Genomic DNA, 20459 nt, shown 5'->3' with positions numbered 1-20459 from the left:
TTTCTCCGGTCAGATAATTGTATGTTTTCGATCTATGTGTCTTTTTTCAATTTTTAAAAGGAAAATAATTTACAGTCTCTGCATGTACATTCTAGTGGATCAGGTCAAAGACCTACCTAGTTCAGCAGCCTGTTTTCACAGTGGTGAACCAGATGCTTAGCCATAGCCCTCAAGCAGAACATAAGGGCAACAGCACTTTCCCCAAGTGGTATTCAGAAGCATACTTCTTCCAACAGTGGTTGCAGAACATAGCTCGTGATGATGTTCTTGTCCATGAATCTGTCTAATCCTTTTTAAAACTCACCCAAGTTTCTGGCCATCACAACATCCTGTGGGTAGGAATCCCATAGTTTAGCTGTACTGTATGCAAACATATTTTCTTTTGTTCCTCCTGACTCTTCCAACATTCAGTAGCATTGTGTACTCTCAGGCTCTAGTATTATGAGGAAGATTTCCCCCCTCTCTCCGTTTTCTTCACATATTGAATAGTTGTTTATATCTCTATCATGTCCCTTATTTTTATATATAAACTTGAAAAGCTACACATTTTGTAACTCAAACTAGTTACTCCAACCAACAGTTTTGGTTGTCCTTTACTGATCCTTTCCCAGCTCTACGATATCCTATTTAAGGGAGGGAACCAAAACTGTACACAGCATTTCAGTTGTGATTGCACCATACATTTGTATAACGATGTTGTTATTGAACTGGCAGTTCTTCAATCCCTTTCTTAATGATGGAATTTGCCATTTTCATTAACTGCTCCACACTGGATCAACACATTCATTGAACTATTCACTGAGGTGCCAAGATCTCATTCCTGGGACTGAGCTATACAGCTGCAACTAAAATGTTTTGAGTGTGTTGTAAATTGCAGTATACAAATGTGACACTAGATGGCGATGGTGAGCATTGTCAAATTCAATATATTTTTCAAAACGTTTTTTAAAAAAAGCATTTTCACTGTGTTTTCCATATGCCTGTAGATTCAGCCATAATCATCCACAGTACAGGCTCCATTAGTGTGGATGTGAAATTAGGATTTATTTATTGCTGAAATGTACACCCTTGCTTACATTGTATTTGCCATTTTACTGCCCATTCACCAAAGTTACGGAGATCTTTTGGAGCACCTCACAATCCATTTTTGTTTAACCCACACTGAACAATTTGACACCACCAGCAAATCTGGCTACCTTGCTGCTCACTTATATAGCTTTGAGACATGCTATGATCTTTGTAATTCCAAAGAGCTAAGGAACCCATAATGGCCTCGCCTGATTAAATTTATTGAGGTAAAACAAGTAGGTGAATTTTGTTTGAGAAAGTGATAGAGTCATGTTGTAGAGAAAGAATGGCACTCTTTCCCACTTCCTCTTGAAGCTCTTTGTACTTTTCAGATTAATTCTATCGGATCCAGCTTTAACCAGATCCCTTTGAAAAATAAAATCTCACTTTCTCTTTACGGGGAGCTGATCTGAGGGAGGGGAAAAGAGAAGTGACCAGATGGGGTGGCACCCATAATACACACTCAAAAATCCAAATGTATCGTAAAAGGTAGGTGACACCTGAAATAGGCAAATGCCAGGCCTAGCCACCATCTGTCTACCCAGCAAGCAACATTTCCTTCGTGGACTACTTGTTCAAATGGCCTACTTCGTGTGAGTAATGGAAAAGGAATAAGGAACAGTATATCCCCACCTCCTTTCCAAATGATTTGCTAAAGCAAATCGTGCCTTAAAGTTGAGGTAATAAGGCCACAGGAAAGTGATTTTAAAAGATAGAGCCCAGACTGTTTTAAGGCAAGAAAAAATGTTTTCCTCTTGGCCCTTCTTTACAGTGCTCATGATGAAGGCTAGAGGTAATATTTTCCACATTGATGGTATCTGTGGTTGGGCAAATGCATTTTTAAAAAAACTTCTCAATTGTTGTGTGTTTCAAATAAACTGCCCATTTAATGTTCCTCTTGGCAAAAAGAATTATTTGATACAAACTATGGCTTGGATCTAAAGGTGGCCTTCCTCTAATGCAGAGGTGGGGAGCCTCAGACCCAGGAAATGGATGCAGCCAACAAGGTCTGCATATCTGGCCCTGCAGATTCTCCCCAGCTCATGGCCTCACAATGGACCACGCTCCTATTTGGCCTGCTCAGTCCCTCCTGAATGCTTTTGCATAGAGAATGTAGTTTACTTTTCTTCAAAGCTCTGGGATGGATGGAAGGAGTTATTTATTTTTATATAAAAAAGGCACTGATACAAAAGCACAACCTTTATTATAAAGATTATCTGTTAACATGGGGAAAGATCCTCTAAAGTTGATCTGACCTTGTATAGTTTAAATAGAATTATCTGTGGCTATCTACCATATGTTTCCATGTATAAGACTAGGTTTTCCCTCTAAAAAATAATGTCCAAAATTTGGGGGTGTCTTATACACTGATAGATCTCTCCCCATTTTCTTAAATTGGAGTCCCCCAAAATAGGGGGCGTCTTATACATGGGGGCGTCTTATAGAAGGAAAAATACGGTAACTATTACACTCATCTTATGTACCTGAATAAAGAAAAGAAGACAAGAAGGAATATAAAAATGGTAGCCATACAGCACTCTGGATAATTACTTTTTTTGAAATCGCTCAGCTGCATAGCCAGTGGCCACAGTTTGAACTTCTAAGTTTTGGGAAGAAATCTACATATTCAAAGTACAGGCAGAAAGGGAGAAGCAGATTCAGGATCTCTGGGAATTCAAAAACAACTTTGATGTAGAAGAAGTACATAAATACAGCAGCTGAAAAATTACTTTGGCAAAAAAAGTGACATAGATTAAAAAGTTTCTATACACCAGCCAAAATAAATTCAATACACATAGATTTCCATCAAAGCTGGAGTCAAGTATTTCTTTCTCCATTTCATATTTTCATATCTTCTTACAACTTCATATTTCATTTTTGCTACTGTCAAGTGCAAGGAAAATGGAGATTCCTATGGCAGACAATGGCAGCAGCCATGTAGTTCGAACATTTGATGACCCAATTGTGAATTTGTGTCCATGTTGTGGAGATGGCAGCTTTCAATCTAAACAGTTCTTCAGCTGCTTTTCCCCTGGGATCTAGTCAAAGCAGGTCGATGTGCTGAAGAAAGTCTTGCTCCTAGGCTGTAGAACTGCTGGATCTTAACAGCGCTCATCCATGAGTAACTGTCAACATTAAAATATAAAGAATGTACTCAAAATGGGTGCAAACCTGCAGAATAACAGACCATTTAAATTATCTTTGTTCCCAGAAATAGTTTTGCTATCAGTGAAATCATTGTGCGATATTTTGATACTCTCTTCTGCAGCACACAAATTGCTTTGTTCAGTTACCTCTCTGGAACTCCTACTGAAAGGTATTCATGCTGTGAAAGGTATTCATGCTGAACTCTACACACAACCTCCACCCTAAGTTAAAGACTGTTAAGAGTAGATTGACACCTGGACAAATTAATTCATCTACAGTCGTACCTTGTTTTGCGACCAGGATCCATTCCAGAGCCCCAGCCACTACCTTAAAAGGACGCAGGGCAAAGTGCTGCATCTGTGCATGCATGTGGAATGGTTTGTGCTTCTGCGCATGTGCGAAGCACGATTTAGCATTTCTGCACATGCGCGAGCGGCAAACCCAGACGTAACCCGTTCCAGTACTTCCTGGCTTGCTGCGGACGTTCGCTGGAATGGATGCTAGACGAGGCGGACGTTCGCGGAGGTATTACTGCACTTTCTTATCTCAAAGAATGCAATCCTATCATGTCTACTCAGACAAATACCCAGTTGAGTTCAATGAGGCTGTTCCTGGTGTGTATAGGATTGCAGCACTGGTCACAGTGAAATTCATGTAAAAGTTAGCTTCCTTACAAGCAACAGCCTTATTTTAGATCCAACTCAATGTGAGAGATTTAAGCATGGATTGATGCTTCCATTGAAGTCAATGGGTTTTGAATGAGTTTAGGTCTGTCTGGATTATAACCCGAGTATGTTTAATACAGTGGTGCCCCGCAAGACGAATGCCTTGCAAGACGGAAAACCTGCTAGACGAAAGGGTTTTCCATTTTTGAGCTGCTTTGCAAGACGAATTTCCCTATGGGCTTGCTTCGCAAGACGAAAACGTCTTGCGAGTGTTCCGATTTTCCCCTGCTTTCCCCCCCTTTTTCTAAGCCGCTAAGCCGCTAATAGCCTTTTAGCCTTTTAGCCACTAAGCCTTTAATAGCCGCTAAACCGCTAATAGCGCTAATCCGCTAAGCCGCTAATAGGGTTGCTTCGCAAGACGAAAAAAACCGCTAGACGAAGAGACTCGCGGAACGGATTATTTTCGTCTTGCGAGGCACCACTGTACATAAGCTTATATATTTAAGAGTTAGGGGTTCACAGATCTTGGAGGAATTCAAACTCATTAATATCTATCTGAAAACTACCTAGCAGTTTGAAAGCACATCAAAGTGCAAGTAGATAAATAGGTACCGCTCCGGTGGGAAGGTAGACGGCGTTCCATGCACTGCTCTGGTTCGCGAGAAGCGGCTTAGTCATGCTGGCCACATGACCCAGAAGCTGTAGGCCGGCTCCCTTGGCCAATAAAATGAGATGAGCGCCACAACCCCAGAGTCATCTACGACTGGAGCTAATGGTCAGGGGTCCCTTTACCTTTACCTTTACCTAGTTGCAGTTTATGAAAATACAATATACAGTGGAACCTCGAGTTGCGAACATGATATATGCGGGAGGCACGTTCACAACCCGCAGCATTCGCAACCCACAGCGCTGCGTCTGTGCATGCACGTGATGTGATTCAGCTCCTCTGCGCATGCTCATAATGTGATTTAGTGGTTTTGCGCATGTGCGAGCACCAAAACCCAGAAGTAACCCACAGCATTCGCAACCCAACGTATGACTGTTTATGCATAAAACTTGCTCTTTTCATGACACAGTTGCTGCAACTGTATTCATAATTATTTGGGAGCGATTCTCATTGAATGGAGTTGGACCTGCTTCTCAGTGCATACAGATAGGTTGCCAACCCACTCTTGCAAACTTCATCTGTGTCATCAAATGGCCACTGAATAATCTGCTAAAATTTTCTAGGAATGCACATGTCAGTTTTAATCAAATGCATTATTTTCAGAATAATAAAAAAAGGAAATGGCTCTTCGACATTTATTCAGAGCAAAACCACCAACTTCTTTTGACTTTGATCAAAACTGAGAAAAGGAAGGCGATGAGGGCTGAAAATTGAATGAAGTGACATAGCATTGCTCAAGCATTGCTGTTGAAGTAGCAGAAAGGCAACAAGCACTTTCTACTAATATGACAGAACAGCTTCACCCATTTTGAGCACCAGGGCAAGTTGTAGGGAACTTAATAAGGAAGTGAAATAATCAGAAATCAGGCTTGGTGGACAAAAGAAAGCACTATCACTACTGAGACAACATGTTTATGTTCTATGAAATATCATCCAATGTGAAATTTACAAGTTTGGGTCAGTCAGCCTGTGCAACTGAAATCAACAGGACTCAGTGGTTCCTCTTCCTCATAGAAATAAACATAGCATCCTTTTCCATCCTTTTCCATAGCCACAAGGGGTGCTTATCAATTAAGTCATATGCCACAATTATCAAATGCAAGAAAAAGCAAACCACACATTCGTTCACTGTGAATATGGCTCATGCAGAATGAATTCCAGACTTCAGTGGTGCCATAAATGAAGTATGATGGTTTAACCAAGTTTTGATTACACTGCCAGATTCCTTTCTCAACACACATCTGAAGAACATTATGTATTGTAGAAAAGGGCTTGTGGACACTCTTATTGCTGCTGTTCAGGTCAGGATTCCTTAGGAATCATTCTCTGTACAATAGCAAATGTTATGGTCACCACTAACAGATGAAGCAGGGCTGGTGTCAGTCTCCATAGAGCCTTTGGCATGGTGCCAACCGTGACCCCTCCCAACCCCAACCCCCAAATCAGGGAGGGGTCCAGCCCTGTTTGGGGTGCTTGCAGGAGCTGCCAAGCTTTCTCTGCCACCCCTGGAAACACTTCAGCAATGTGTGAGTGGCAGAACTGGAGCAATCCTCAGTTCCTATCCATGTTGGCTGCCAATGATCTTAAACTACCCCAAATGCAATGCCCGGACCAAAAGATAAATGAAATTACTTTTGGCAATTTAAAATGGCAGTGATTGGCTCACAGCAGAATGGGTGCTGAGATTGGCTCACGGCTGAAAAGAATTTGCAAGGCTATCCAGGAATGCAATTAAGTTGAATGCAATTAAGTTGAGCTGCTAACAAGCCCTCCCCAAGCCCACAGGGTGCTTGATCTAATGTGGTCAACATCTGGCACCAGGCATGATAAGAAAGCTTTTGCCAGATCTAGCAGGTCAGTTACAACATGGCGTACGCTTGCGACAGAAAGGACAGCTGAGAAAGCAATCAGTGTAGGTAATTTGGGTGGTTTTCAATTAAGTTTTACTCAGAGTAGACCCACTGAACGAAACTGAGACATGCTCATTTATCTCAGGGGGTCTACTCTGGCTAAAACCTAGTTAGAAGCCACTCTCTTTTAATCAACAAATTGCCCACTTCTAATGCAATGGACATGAAAAGAAAGATGGTTTGTGGTATGGCACACATATGGGAGCCAGCAGAAATGCACTGGGCTAGCTCTGCTCCTTCAAAGATGTCAGGGGCTGGGCAGAAGAGGAGGAGTGGTGGAGACCGTCTCCTCATCATAACCCTTCCAGGGAGGAGGAAGAGGAAGACAGTATAGATGTGCAACAGGTGTTTGAGGGAGGTCACAGCTCAGAGGCAGATGAGGGGGGAAAGTTGGGAAATCATGGGAGCAGGCAGAGCCTGAGCAGCAGCTGGCTAACATATTGTCACTAGAAAGTATTCCAGACCCTCCATCTCCCAGAACCCGGCAAGCCTTAAAAGTAGGAGAGCAAAGAGCTCAAAGACAGAGGGCACGTAGCAGCAAATGACAAATGAAAGTGACAAATGAAGAAGTGGGAGAGACGGGGAGCAGAGATTTACTCAGGACAATTCCATTGTCCAAGAGGCTGGGTTCTATAGCCTCTCTCTGTAAAGTTTGAAATAAAAAAAGACTGTAAGAAACTTTTCATTGTCTTTAGAATTTCCTGGGCAACCAACTAGGAGCCGCTGACAGCCCCCTTACAAAAGATGATACATGTGATAGCAACATCCCTCAGCTGACGTGTGATTGGTTCAGTCTTGAAGGAAGCAGCTAGAAGGTATATAAGGCAGCCTTATCCAACCTGGCTCCTTCCAGATGTTGGTCTACAACAACTTTCATCATCTCTGACAATTGGCAACAATGACTAGGAGCTGCAATCCAAAAAACCTAATGAGCACCAAATTGGAGAACATGGATGTAAGTTCTCTCTATGGGGGCAAGAGCTTTGATTGACCAGTGTTCCCACCCCTGTGGAGGAAATTCTATGTGCATCAATTGTCTCCTTTCAGCATGAAGTGATCATGCGTAAGCTGAGAGACATCAGTATACAAGCCATTGAAGGACTGTGCTTTCCTGTTTTCTTCTTCACTATCTTTCCCTGTATGGTGATCCACAACACACAAAGGAGTTCAATGTGTCTGCTCCCAGTTGTTTAAAGATACCACGCACAGTTATTTAGAAATAGTAGTAATTATTCCTGTCCTTGTCTGGCACCAAGAAGGAAGCTTAATTCAAAAACCCAAGATAAAGAAAATTTTGCATTGTAGATAAACATTTTTGCTCTTGCAGTCAAATGACAGCATATTTGTGAGATTACATTTCAAAGGCACAGTTGCACTGGTTCCATGCAGCAGGGTTATCTTTGATGCTTGTCAGACTTCTCAGGAGAATAGGCCCATCATTAAAGAAATGCATTATATTCGTTATTCCTTCTTTCCCCCACTATCACCTCGCCTCTTCTTTATTCACTTTGTTCCTTCTGCTGTACCGTGTGGGTCTTTATTTTCAAAACAAGCCACTTGCGTGCTACCTTTTCAAATACCTTTGGAAAATTTAAATATATAATGCACTTAACGCTCCTTTTATCTTTCGTGCCAGAAATATCTTCAAAAAGTCCAGTGCATTTGTAAAGCAAGAATAGCTCTTCTGGAATTCTTTCTGGACGTTGTTAACTAATACCCTTGTCACAACTGTCTTTCTTTTACTTCCACCACAAATTAATCCACTACACCTCTTGTAATCGGAATTATCTTGGTTTCCTGCTTCATCTCTGAAGAGACGTGAAGAGGGGATCATAGTCATGTCTGTATTGCAATAGGCTTCTATTCCAATTTGAAGAATATTAAACCTAATGGTGACAGCCCAAGTCCCCTTCCTCTCCTTTCTTCTGCACCCCTCTGCACCCCTCACAGTCTGCTTGGGGAGTGTCCTACAACCAGGAGTGCCAACTTGAATAAATTATAGGGGGTAGGTAAGCCCTGCCCCATATAATCAATCACATGATGTGGTGCAAACACACCAGTTGAATGGCAATGGCCATCAACTCAAATATTTTATTGTGGGGGTCAAACGGACCTCAGCCCCTACGAGTGTTGGACTATGGCCTGGGAGACCAGGGTTTGAATCCCCACTCTGTCATGAAGCTCACTGGGTGACATTGGGCCAGTCATCATCTTTTGGCCTAACCTACCTCACAGGGTTGTTGTGAAGATGAAATGGGGAGGAGGAGAACCATGTACCCCACCTTGAGCTCCTTGGAAGTAAAAAGTGGCATATAAATGTAATAAACAAATTATTTTTTTAAAAAAGGTTATAACTCATAGAGTTGGGGCCAGGCTAAGGGATGAAGGAAAAATGTTGATCCAGTACTCATTTAAACACAAACCTACCTGAGTTGCACTTCCCGAAATAATACAAGAACTAAAACACAGCCATTTTTTGAACGGTGCCCTTCTCTGAATTTTGCTTTGCAGTCCTTCAGCCAAGTAATGTGTAAAAGAAAAAAAAAAAACATATGCTAGGGTATAATAACTTATCAATTGTGTTACATGGTGGTTGGGGAATCCCTTGCATAAATTTGTACGTTAGACAAAACTGCATTCAAAAAATATGTTTATTAGGAGGAATTCAGACCCAAAGTGCTGACAAATTGTCATGAAGATATTTTTTTTAAAAAAAACCCCACAAATTGCTGCAGAAATGTGGAGAACTGATCTGAAAAATCATGTGGAAAAAATAGACACTTGAGCACCCTATTAGAGACACATAGCACCTGTCAGTGGAAGAAAAAAAGAACTTTGACACTCCTACCTGGCACTGGACATTATGGAAAAGTAGTTATCAGCTGTAAAGAATTGTCTCACCTCTGGGATGATGGACATGGAACGCTTTGCATTTTTGAGGACAAATCTATTTATGTGCAAATGATTTCTTGCTGCTGTCGCAGGAACTACAGCAAGCAGTGCCAAATATTTATTTGGTTACAAATTGAATTTGCAGAGGCAAACTGGACACAGGAGGACCATCAATCACAATGGGACCTAACTGTTTATGATGATGATGATTATTCCTGTTTTTCTGCTTTTATAGCTTTTTTATTTTATTTTATTTCAAGCATTAGACACTGGATGCAAAGGCAATTACCATCCCTGCATGGATGCTGCTCTTTTTCATTTCTGTCGCTTTATTATGGCAATTGAATTCCCATCCCTATCCCATTTTCCTTTTTATCCTATAGGGGGATTTGGGGGTCTTTTTTTTAGTTTTTCTTTTTTTCATTACACGGTATTATTGCTGTTTTCAACTCTTTCCTGATGTCCTTTCCAGGACTTCATCTGACTTGTCTGAGCTTCTTCAATCATAACCTTAGCTGCAGTTCTGCAAATAGCAACTGTTCTACGTGAATGAGAGTCAGAGAACTTAGTTCTCTAAATTCACACAAAAATGGGAAACCTTCTTATTATTGCCATTGCTGTGCCTTGTGTATAATATTTGGAATCAAAGCCTACTTGGGCTTGACATTTTGCAAGTGATGGGCAATGTCTCTCTGCTCGGTTCAGAACTGGATTCAGAAAACAGAGTTCCTTCCCTCCAAAAGTCAGGAAATAGCCTTCTTATTTATATTTTAATACGTCCAGTTTTGAATTTGGTTCCTGTTGTTCTCCCAGCTATATTACTGGGAGGGTAATGAGATCTGAATTCTCTGCCCCCAACTCCCACAAGCATCCCAGCCACTGGGACCCTGGGATATTCAATTTTCCTAGACAGCTAACTGGTTCTCCAGTTTATGGTAAAGATAAAGGGACCCCTGACCATTAGGTCCAGTTGTGGGGTTGTGGCGCTCATCTCGCTTTATTGGCAATGGGAGCTGGCATACAGCTTCCGGGTCATGTGGCCAGCATGACTAAGCTGCTTCTGGTGAACCAGAGCAGCGCACGGAAACGCCGTTTACCTTCCCGCCAGAGCGGTACCTATTTATCTACTTGCACTTTTACGTGCTTTTGAACTGCTAGATTGGCAGGAGCTGGGACTGAGCAAGGGGAGGTCACCCTGTCACGGGGATTTGAACCGCCGACCTTCTGATCGGCAAGTCCTAGGCTCTGTGGTTTGACCCACAGCACCACCCAAGTCCCTTCCAGTTTATGGTATTAGAGGTTAATAATATCCTAAGGTTTGTGATTAACACTGTTACTGCAGCATTCCCAGTGATAGAGAACTTTGCACAGAGACTAAAAAGGGATTGTGGGGTGTGTGGGGCGATCCTACTTGTAATGAAGCCAAGCATTGCAAGTGGAGCAAGGTCATAATATGGATCAGGTGTAGGGAACCTGGAGCCCTCCAGATGTTAAGGAACTACTACTCCAATCAGGCCCAACAAGCATGGCCATGGATGTTGTAGTTCAGCAACATCTGGAGGGCCAAAGGTTCCCTACACTTGGACCAGATAATTATCAACTTTGGCAGCACCCCAATTTTCTGCAGAATACAGATTCATCTCCACCCCACCCTGAAAAAAGTGCCCTAGTGTATACATGTAAGTTTCCACCTATTTCTTAGTAAGTAAATGTAAATAATTGTCAGTCTCCAGAGGAAATGTCTGGTAGCTCAGTGAGTACCAAGGACAAAGAGTTGTAGCAAGAAAGCTGAAAGTCTTTGATTTAAATCTCAACTCAAATTCATCCTTTGCCCCTAAACTGCAGTTCTAGCCTTCTTACAGGGCTGTCACTGAGATAATTGCCTAAGTAGTGATGGTGTGAAGATTGTGATTACCTGATCTGAGATACAAATTTGTCTAGGTCATAAAGGCTGGATGCATTCCAGATCAAGCACCGTTTCCCAAGTTCTTCTCTGGCCTGGCATTTTAAATGAGAAGGATTTATTTATAAAAGCCTTCCTACCTCACCTTAAAAGGTTTCCCGGGACAACTTGCAACCATAAAAAGCACACGGTAGTACAATAAGAACAGAGAGCAATATGGCACAACCAAGCACCAAAAAGATGATCCTGTATAGGAATCCTGGCATTGTATTCAACTAACTTCTATTCAGAGCAGACCTATTGAAATGAATGAACCTAAGTTGGTCATGTCTATTAATTTCAATGGGTATACTCTGAGTATGACTAACATTGTTAGTCTACAACCCATAATGTCTAGATGAATTAGGTGAGTTCACCAAAGTCCGCCGTGTTAATATCTTACTTTGGATTAACCTCTCCTTGGTTATCATAGAATTGTAGCCTGCAATGCAGGAATATTGTAGCCCAATGTGGGGCTCGAACCCACGACCTTCAGATATCAAGAGTCTTATGCTCTACTGAGGGGTTGACATGAAGCTGCATGGTTTTTTTTAATGGGCACATAAGCTACGAAAAAATGCAATGTTCACGAGTAAAGTCATTTTTTTGAGTTCCTTAGGGAGGAAGGGCGGGATATATATTTAATAAATGATAGACATAAACTGGGGCAATGTCTGAGCTGTGGTATTGCAGCAGCTAATGCTTTTGGTGCCATGTGGTTATCTCATCAAACTGCCATTCCCAGGCAGTAGTGTGATCAGGAGCATACACACAGCAACAGCAGTGTGGGGATCCAGACACAACAATGCATATTGAGCTCTAATTTTGAGACTAATAAATATAGTTGCCCCATCCAATTGCCAACCCTTATTTATAGCACAAGCCTATGCCTGATGCTCAGAAGTAAGCCCCATTAAGTTGAATGGGACTTTCTCCAAGGTAGGCTTGCGTGCAATTAGTCCCTTAGTGATTTATCTGCAGGGCTAAAACCATATTTGGTATTCAGGATTTGCTAGTTTGTCCATACATCTGGTTAAGAGCTTAATTCGTTCTGGAGGTCCGTTCTTAACCTGAAACTGTTCTTAACCTGAGATAGCACTTCAGCTAATGGGGCCTCCCACTGCCACCACCACACGATTTCTGTTCTCATCCTGAAGCAAAGTTCTTAACCCGAGGTACTATTTCTGGGTTAGCAGAGTCTGTAACCTGAAGCGTCTGTAACCCGAAGCATCTGTAACCCGAGGTACCACTGTACTGCTATTTCAAGCCAAGCCAAACAAGGGGAAAAGCTTTTCCTGAATGCTTCTTGGAAAGCTCACTTAACATTCTGAGCCAATTCACAACTGAGCTAAGGAGATCTTGCCCATCATAAACAGGAAGCACGTTAAGTATTTAAAGTATGCTATAGAAATTCTCAGTGTTATTATTTTGCATTATGCAATCGTTCTTCTGAGCCGTTGAGTAGACAACTTCTGTCATTGTTTTTCATACTTAGTCTTCTTCAGAGCTGCCCATTTTTTTCTCTCTCCTGGATTCTTATGGTTTTCACAGCCGGAACGGAAGTACAAAGCCAGCGGGTGAAGCTTCCTCCTATCACTGACTTTGTACCCTAGAAAAAGCAAAGCTTTACTGCAACTTATCAAGCTCAAGTAAGGTGACAACCTTCTCCTACTGTTTTTGCAATACAGTGGTACCTTGGGTTACATACGCTTCAGGTTACAGACTCCGCTAACCCAGAAATAGTACCTCAGGTTAAGAACTTTGCTTCAGGATGCTTCAGGATGCTTCAGGATGAGAACAGAAATTGTGCTCCAGCAGTGCGGCGGCAGCAGGAGGCCCCATTAGCTAAAGTGGTGCTTCAGGTTAAGGACAGTTTCAGGTTAAGTACGGACCTCCGGAACAAATTAATTACTTAACCTGATGTATGGACAAACTAGCAAATCCTGAATACCAAATACGGTTTTAGCCCTGCAGATAAATCACTAAGGGACTAATTGCACGCAAGCCTACCTTGGAGAAAGTCCCATTCAAATTAATGGGACTTACTTCTGAACATCAGGCATAGGCTTGTGCTATAAATAAGGGTTGGCAGTTGGATGGGGCAACTATATTTATTAGTCTCAAAATTAGAGCTCAATATGCATTGTTGGGATTTAGCTGTGTATATCCCCACCCTTCACAGAGAACACTATTGGAAGAAGTTTTGGTGTTGTTTTTTTTACTGGGACTGAACCATATTACTGAATGCTAAGTTGATGCCTATTCTCCAATTCCATGGTAGATTTGGCTGGAGATTTTAATGGCAGTGTTGGAAATTCGATTGTTTGATGAGTCCCTGATTTATGCTGATAGTCTCTGCTTACTGTTTTATTATGGATATTATGTTATTTTATTCATTAGCATTTTCTTTTTGAATTTACTGACGGTAAATTTGAGGAGCACTGAGCATTCCACACAAAATATGCTGTTTGATTGGCGGTGGTGTTTTTCCCGGCTGAACGGCAAACCTATACTTAAATGGAATCTTTCTTTGTAAAGTGTAAAATGGGTGGCAAGTCCAGAGTCCTGTGCTTTCAGATTTTCACCTGCTGGTCCTGGGAATCCCAGGCACATGTAAGATTCTGGACCCAGAGTCACAGCTATTGAGAGAAATATAGCTTCTTTTACAGTTGGTAGAGCATGAGACTCTTAATTGCAGGGTTGTGGGTTCAAGCTCCATGTTGGGCAAAAGACTCCTGAAGTGCAGAGGGCTGGACTAGATGACCCTCATGGTACCTCTAGCTCTGCAATTCTATGAGTGTGATTTTATAGTAATCAGTGGTAAACAACAAGCACATTTGCAGCACTGTCTTCAAAAGCAAGTATATTTGATGAAATTAGTTCATTATTTCCATACTTTAACATTTCTCTTTTTATCTGTGCAGGGAGACGAGAACATGAAGCTAGGGAATTAATTGCTATTTCACCTGGAATGTTATGCAATGCATTTCATTATTTGGGGTCTTTGCACAAATCTTTCTTGCTAATGTGACTACCAGAAAAGAAAAGAGGAAGATATAAGGAGTCCCCTTTTTTTGCAGGCTGAATCCTGAAGTTTCGGAGTGGTAAAATTTTAAATGCTTCATGCAAAATCAGGTCAGCTATAGACAAATGTCAGTAGACTGGATGCAAAATGCACTGCAGGCAGAAAAAGATGACATTTATCAGTCATCCATACATCAGTAACTAAAACAATTTTAGGGTTGTCTAGACAGGCATCTATTATTTCTTAAATTTAAAAGCTTTAGTAGAAAGACAACAGCAAATGCTCTTTTTATATTTAGGATTTTTTCCCCTTCCAAGAGAGATGAGACAGGCAAAGGAAAAATGGCAGTTTTCAAACCGAGAACTGCAGATTTGCTGATATATAGAAATATTTTTGACAGATGTACTCTATATATATGTACATGAACACAGGATAATTTATTGCTCTATATCAACGGCAATGGAACTGAATTATCAGAGTATGCATATTGTATTGGATGTTATTACTTTGGTAGTCTGTATTAAGGGCACAACTGAGCTCAAATTAAGCACTTTTAAGTCTTATTCATTTCCATGGGAGAGTTAAGCACATGCCCACACTTTTTATCACATAAATGGATGAATGCATAAAAATGTTAATTTTTATTTGCCATACTGTATTTGCATCCAGACTCTTCCTTAAAGAACTCTAGCAGCCTATGTGGATGTCTGCTATTTTATCCCCACAACAGCCATGTGGCTGAGATGGAACCTTACTAAAGACTTTTCAGTGGGCTTAACGTCAAACAATCTGAATTGGAATATACACAATTCCAGTCTAACATTCTGGCCAGAGTGCTACTGTGTTCACATTCTACTTTGGGGCTTCCCATAAACATGGGGTTTGCCACTGTGAGAACAGAACACTGGACAAGATGGAATTTTGCTCCAATCAAGCATGGCTCTTATTCACTCATGTAACAATAATATAAAAGCACTTGTCAGTTAGAATGGATGATGGTTCATATTCAATATTGGGCCAACTGTGATGGCCGTGGTACTAATTGTAAAGAAAGGGTACATCTGCTTTGGCAGTTTTAAAACACAGGAATTATTTCCGGCCGGGTTCTTTTTTGGTCCTCCCTGGAGATGCTGTGCCACTAAGCTACAACCTTTCCCATTTCCCCTGCTCCTCTTTCCCTCCTTTCTGGCTGTCCTGCCGCCGCCTGAGTACCATTGCTCAAAACAGTCACTGGAAGGGCCACATGTAGGACTTATTCCAAAAACAGCGATTTGAATGTGTTATAAACATACAACACCAGAGGGCACCAGAAAGCAGAAAACCTTTCTACAGTGGTACCTCATGTTATGTACTCAATCTGTTCCGGAGCTCCGTTCGTAACAGGAAACCACTTGTTACATGAGGCGCTTTCCCTAATGGCGCCTCCCGCTGCTGCCGCACCACCAGAGCGCAACTTCTGCTCGCATCCCGGGGCAAGGGGTATCTACTTCCGGGTTAGTGGAGCACGTAACCCGCAACATTCGTAAGTGGGACTGTATGTAACACGAGGGACCATGGTATAGCGTTTTTACATAGTTTTTCTTTTGTTATAATGATTTAATTTCTGACTTATTTATAGTGGGTTTTCCCCCCGTGTGTAGATCCACCCCGAGACCCGGTGCTAAATGGTCTGTGGCATGATTTTAAACATAAGTAGTAGCATCCCCAGAGGCGTAGCAAGGTCAGGTGGTACCCGGTGTGGAATTTTTTTTTTGTCAGCCCCCCATCAACGGCTCGGGGTAGGCTTGGGAGTTGAGGGGTTGTGCGGGCGGCGTGCTGAATATCACCCCCCTCAGCTATGACACCTGGGACATTCCACACACCCCGCACCCACTTCCTACACCTCTGAGCATGCCTTCTAAAGTTAGAGCAGTGCGCAGCCCCCCTTATCTGATTTGGAGCCTGATTCAGTGCTTCAGAGTAGCTCTGTTCCAACCTGGGGTGTTCTGTGGCCAACCTGACCCAGGTCCAGGTCCCAAGCCAATTTTGGAGCCTTGTAATCAGGTGGGAGGTGGGGGAGAAGGAGATGTGGTTCCTTAAACATGGCCACATGTTTAAGACACTGGTTAAACATGCAGTCTGGAAGGAGGAAAAGGAGACACACAGAATATGTTTGGATGTCACCTCCTCCCTTTCCTCACTACCAGACCCTACTTTTGACAACCCTGGATCAGTTGGGGGGACAGACCTGATTCAGCTCAGTGTTGTCTGGGGCTGCCTCAATCTTGGGTCATCACAAATCAGTTCAGGATACAGGATTCAGCCGGATCTGAGACACACCCCTTGAAAACATGGCACTCTCGAGTTGCCTCTAAAACTCCAGTTCTTGGAGTTTTGTGGTGGATGTGTAAAGTAGTTAAAAACTTTTGGGAGATGATATATAATGAAGTGGAAAAAATGTTCAAAATAACTTTTGTTAAAAAACCAGAAGCTTTCTTATTAGGAATTACAGGTACCGAGATCCCAAAGGATCAGAAAAGGTAGTTTATGTATACGACAACAGCCACGCGGATACTACTGGCCCAGAGATGGAAAGAATAGTCAACCCCAACCAGAGGAGAATGGCAAACCAAGATGATGGACTATGCCGAGATGGCAAAATTAACTGGGAAGCTCAGAAATCAAGAACTTTAAAAAAGAACTTAAAAAACAAGAACTTTAAAAAAGAATGGGAAAAGTATATAACTTGTTTACGAGACCATTGCAAGCAGGTCAAAACATTGGCAGGATTTTAACCACACTTGTAAAGTAATGGAAAGTATGGATAATTTAGAAGGAAAATAATTGGATAAATACTGATAAGCAGTTGTAAATATTATCATTATGACCCATGGAAGAGATGGGGGGAAGTCAGGAGATTCAGAGTAATCTCAATATTCGGATTTTGAATGGTTGTTTGCTATATGTTTATATTTTGTAAAATCAAATAAAAATAAAAAATAAAAAATAAAACTCCAGTTCTCACAGTGCTCTCTCCCAATTCAGTATTACATGTTTCTAAAGGTGCTTTAGAAGTGATAGACATCAAAGGTTATATTGTCCAGCTGACTGGTGATGCAGGAAATCCACTATGGCAACAGTTCCTGCTTAGAAACCTTTAACAGAGGAAAGTCCACCATCTTCCAAGGAAGTCTCTCCCACTGTCAAACAGCTCCTACCACCAGGCAGTCCTTGGTAATGTTTTGCTGAAATCTCCTTTCTTGTAAGTTGCTTTGGATTCCTACTGCCTGTAGCCACACAAAGAAAGAAAGAAATTTGCTCCATCGTCTATTAGACAACCCTTCGAATGGTGTTCACATGTTGCCTTTTAATCATCTCTTGTCCAGGGTAAATGCAGCTTACACTATTGAATCCTGTGTACACTTCATTTCCCATTTCTGAAGCAGGTATGTTCGTAAATTGACTGTAGCAGTTTCATTTAAATGATTTGTTAGTAATTTATTTTTATCTCCTTAATAAACTTACGTCCTGATTTTAGGTCATCTTAAGCTTAAGAATGTTTAACAGAATGTTTAAACTCGCAACAGATCTGATATTTTTTTCTTATTATTATAGTAAACAAATATGTTCAGCTTTGTCATTTTCTTTCTGGACAGACAGGTGTGTGTGTGTGTGTGAGAGAGAGAGAGTGCTTTACATTGCTGTGCACATGTTGAATGCATGTTTTAAATGCATTCCCCAAAATCTATTTCTTCAAAATATTTTATAAGTCTGTCATCAAAATGGAAACCCGTGCTGTTTGCAACAAGGTAAGAATGAAAGGGACGTGGGTGACGTGGTAAAACCTCAGCGCCTAGGACTTGCCGATCGCATGGTCGGCGGTTCGAATCCCCGCGGCGGGGTGAGCTCCCGTCTTTCGGTCCCAGCTCCTGCCCACCTAGCAGTTCGAAAGCACCCTTAAGTGCAAGTAGATAAATAGGTACCGCTATATAGCGGGAAGGTAAACGGCGTTTCCATGTGCTGCTCTGGTGCCGGTTCGCCGGAGCAGCTTCATCACGCTGGCCACGTGACCCGGAAGTGTCTGCAGACAGTGCTGGCTCCCAGCCTCTAGAGTGAGATGAGCGCACAACCCTAGAGTCTGTCAAGACTGGCCCGTACGGGCAGGGGTACCTTTACCTTTACCTTTAAGAATGAAAAACAAAACAACCCCAAAACCACAATTGAAAATAGTATATAATAAAGCAGAACACAAATGAAAGTGGCAGATAAAAAAATCAGAAACAGTCCATAAAATGCCTGGATCAATAAAGAGGATTCACCCCCGCCCCCTGCCGGTGCCAAAATGATAATGTTTTCATCAGTTGGGCCTCCTTGGAAATGGAATCTCCAGACTGGGAGACCATATCTGACACAGCCCTCTCCCCAAAGGCAAAATGAGGGCGTTGATTTACTGGGGATAAAATCAAGGACTCTCCCCGGCTAAGGCAGGGACGAGGTTTAAGGTGTGTTGTGTGGGAAAAGGATCTGGCTGGCAGGCTAATTCCTGAATTTCCCTCACTGGCTACCAACCTGTCAAGAGGGATAGACAGATCCATTGGTTTCAGTTCTCCATTCTTCCTATCTCAAATGCAGCTTTTCACATTTCCATAGCAATTTCCAATTATGGTTATTATTTTTTAAACCCTCGTGAACATTCACCACCCATTTAGTACAAAAATACAAACACACTGTTGCATGCAATTGGGACTAATACCCCCTTTTTTGCAAGCCATTTCCTATTATATAAAGCATTTTTTTTTGTACTGTGCTTTCACTAATCTATGCATTTCCATGCCCCACAAAAAGATACATTTTCTCTCTCCATATTGCTTGGCTGGAGTGCTGCAGCGCAAAATTCAGGGAAGCGCAAAGTGCTTCTTCTCACGTGCTGGTCTGAGAATGAGGTGAATAAGGAAGCTTCTCATCAGGATGCAAACAAAATTTACTTTCTCCTCCATCCTACCTGTCAGCTACCTGACAGCACCCTCGAAGGGAGAAGAAGAAACGCCACACTCTCCAAAGGCATTCAACCTCTTTCTGTGACACCCCCCCCAAAGCCTATAGGCCACCAGGAGAAGTCTCGAGGCTTCCAGACTCTTGTCACCCCACTCCCTCCCCTGACTCACTTGCAGCCCATCCTGGTGGATTATAGGTCAGGCAACTCAGGAGTTAGCAGTCAGTCTAGCTACTTATTCTTCCCATTCACTATATGCATGCTTCCTCATATGCATTCACAATATGTGGTTATGGAACTTGGAAGGGTTCCTTCCTTCAATTAAACTACCTCCAGGTACCCGGTAGTGAACGGTGCACAATCAAAACTCGAACTGGAGTGCTTGTCCTAAGCACTGACAGCAGGGTTAAGGCAGAATAATTACTGCGATGTAATGATCGTCTGACAGTCAGATGCAATGCTCTCATGAAACCGGAGCGTTTGAGGCTGCTGTTAAAATTCAAGCTGGGGGCTGTATTTTACTTGTCAACATCTCCCAGAGAGCGAAACTTTTCCTATCCCAAATTAGGAGGGTCCCCTCCCATGAATGCAGAAACCTGAAAGTACGTTACAGTAATTGGAAGCAAAACTTTCTCCTCCTGTGTGTACGTGCGACACAGAACTTAAAACGTGGTCAAGTCCTCTGTTCTCACAGTGGCCAGCCAGATTAGGGGCGCCACCTTTATTCTGGCAAAATACAGGGCAGGGCAGGCCGGGCTGTTCAGGGGTGATTGTTTTGTTTTGTTTTAATCTGGTGCTGAAGTGACTTCAAGGCAATCCTTTACACCCTATGGCAGCACACACACATGAATTTGTAAATCTGTTTGTGCTTGGCTGCCCAGAGTTTGTACATGACCTTTCACACACCCTTTCAAACAAACGCATTTGCAGAGGATCCCTAACCTCACACACAGACACACACACAGAGAGAGAGAGAGAGAGAGAGAGAGAGAGAGAGAGAAGACTTGAAATAGAGGACAAAACTGCATCAATACAGGAAATACACGACAATCCTGTATTATACAGGACAGGGGGCAACCCTGAACCAGATGCCTATGGGAAGCCCAATGGTTTCAGCAACTGATACTGAGATGCATTGCTGGCTTTGGCTGTGGACGCAGAGTAAAGCCA

General features: G+C 42.2%; 1 protein-coding gene and 1 long non-coding RNA gene across 5 annotated transcripts in view; one reads left to right on the top strand and one right to left on the bottom strand.

Annotated features, from left to right (window-relative positions):
• The window catches only part of HNF4G (hepatocyte nuclear factor 4 gamma), a 68186-nt gene extending 60901 nt beyond the window's left edge, over positions 1–7285 (top strand). For all 3 annotated transcript variants that reach the window (XM_083517351.1, XM_083517354.1, XM_083517349.1), the window contains one exon: positions 7154–7285. In XM_083517351.1, coding sequence (XP_083373477.1) covers positions 7154–7270 — 117 coding nt within the window. In that variant the 3' untranslated portion in view covers positions 7271–7285. The remainder of the gene's footprint in view (positions 1–7153) is intronic.
• Positions 2400–20459, bottom strand: part of LOC310713445 — a 54638-nt gene continuing 36578 nt past the window's right edge. For both annotated transcript variants that reach the window (XR_014529253.1, XR_014529254.1), the window contains exon 2: positions 2400–3194. This is a non-coding gene — a long non-coding RNA (uncharacterized lncRNA). The remainder of the gene's footprint in view (positions 3195–20459) is intronic.

Source organism: Podarcis liolepis, assembly GCF_965112155.1.
Source record: "Podarcis liolepis genome assembly, chromosome: 8".
Lineage (NCBI taxonomy): Eukaryota > Metazoa > Chordata > Lepidosauria > Squamata > Lacertidae > Podarcis > Podarcis liolepis.
This window is presented reverse-complemented; position numbering and strand designations above follow the sequence as displayed.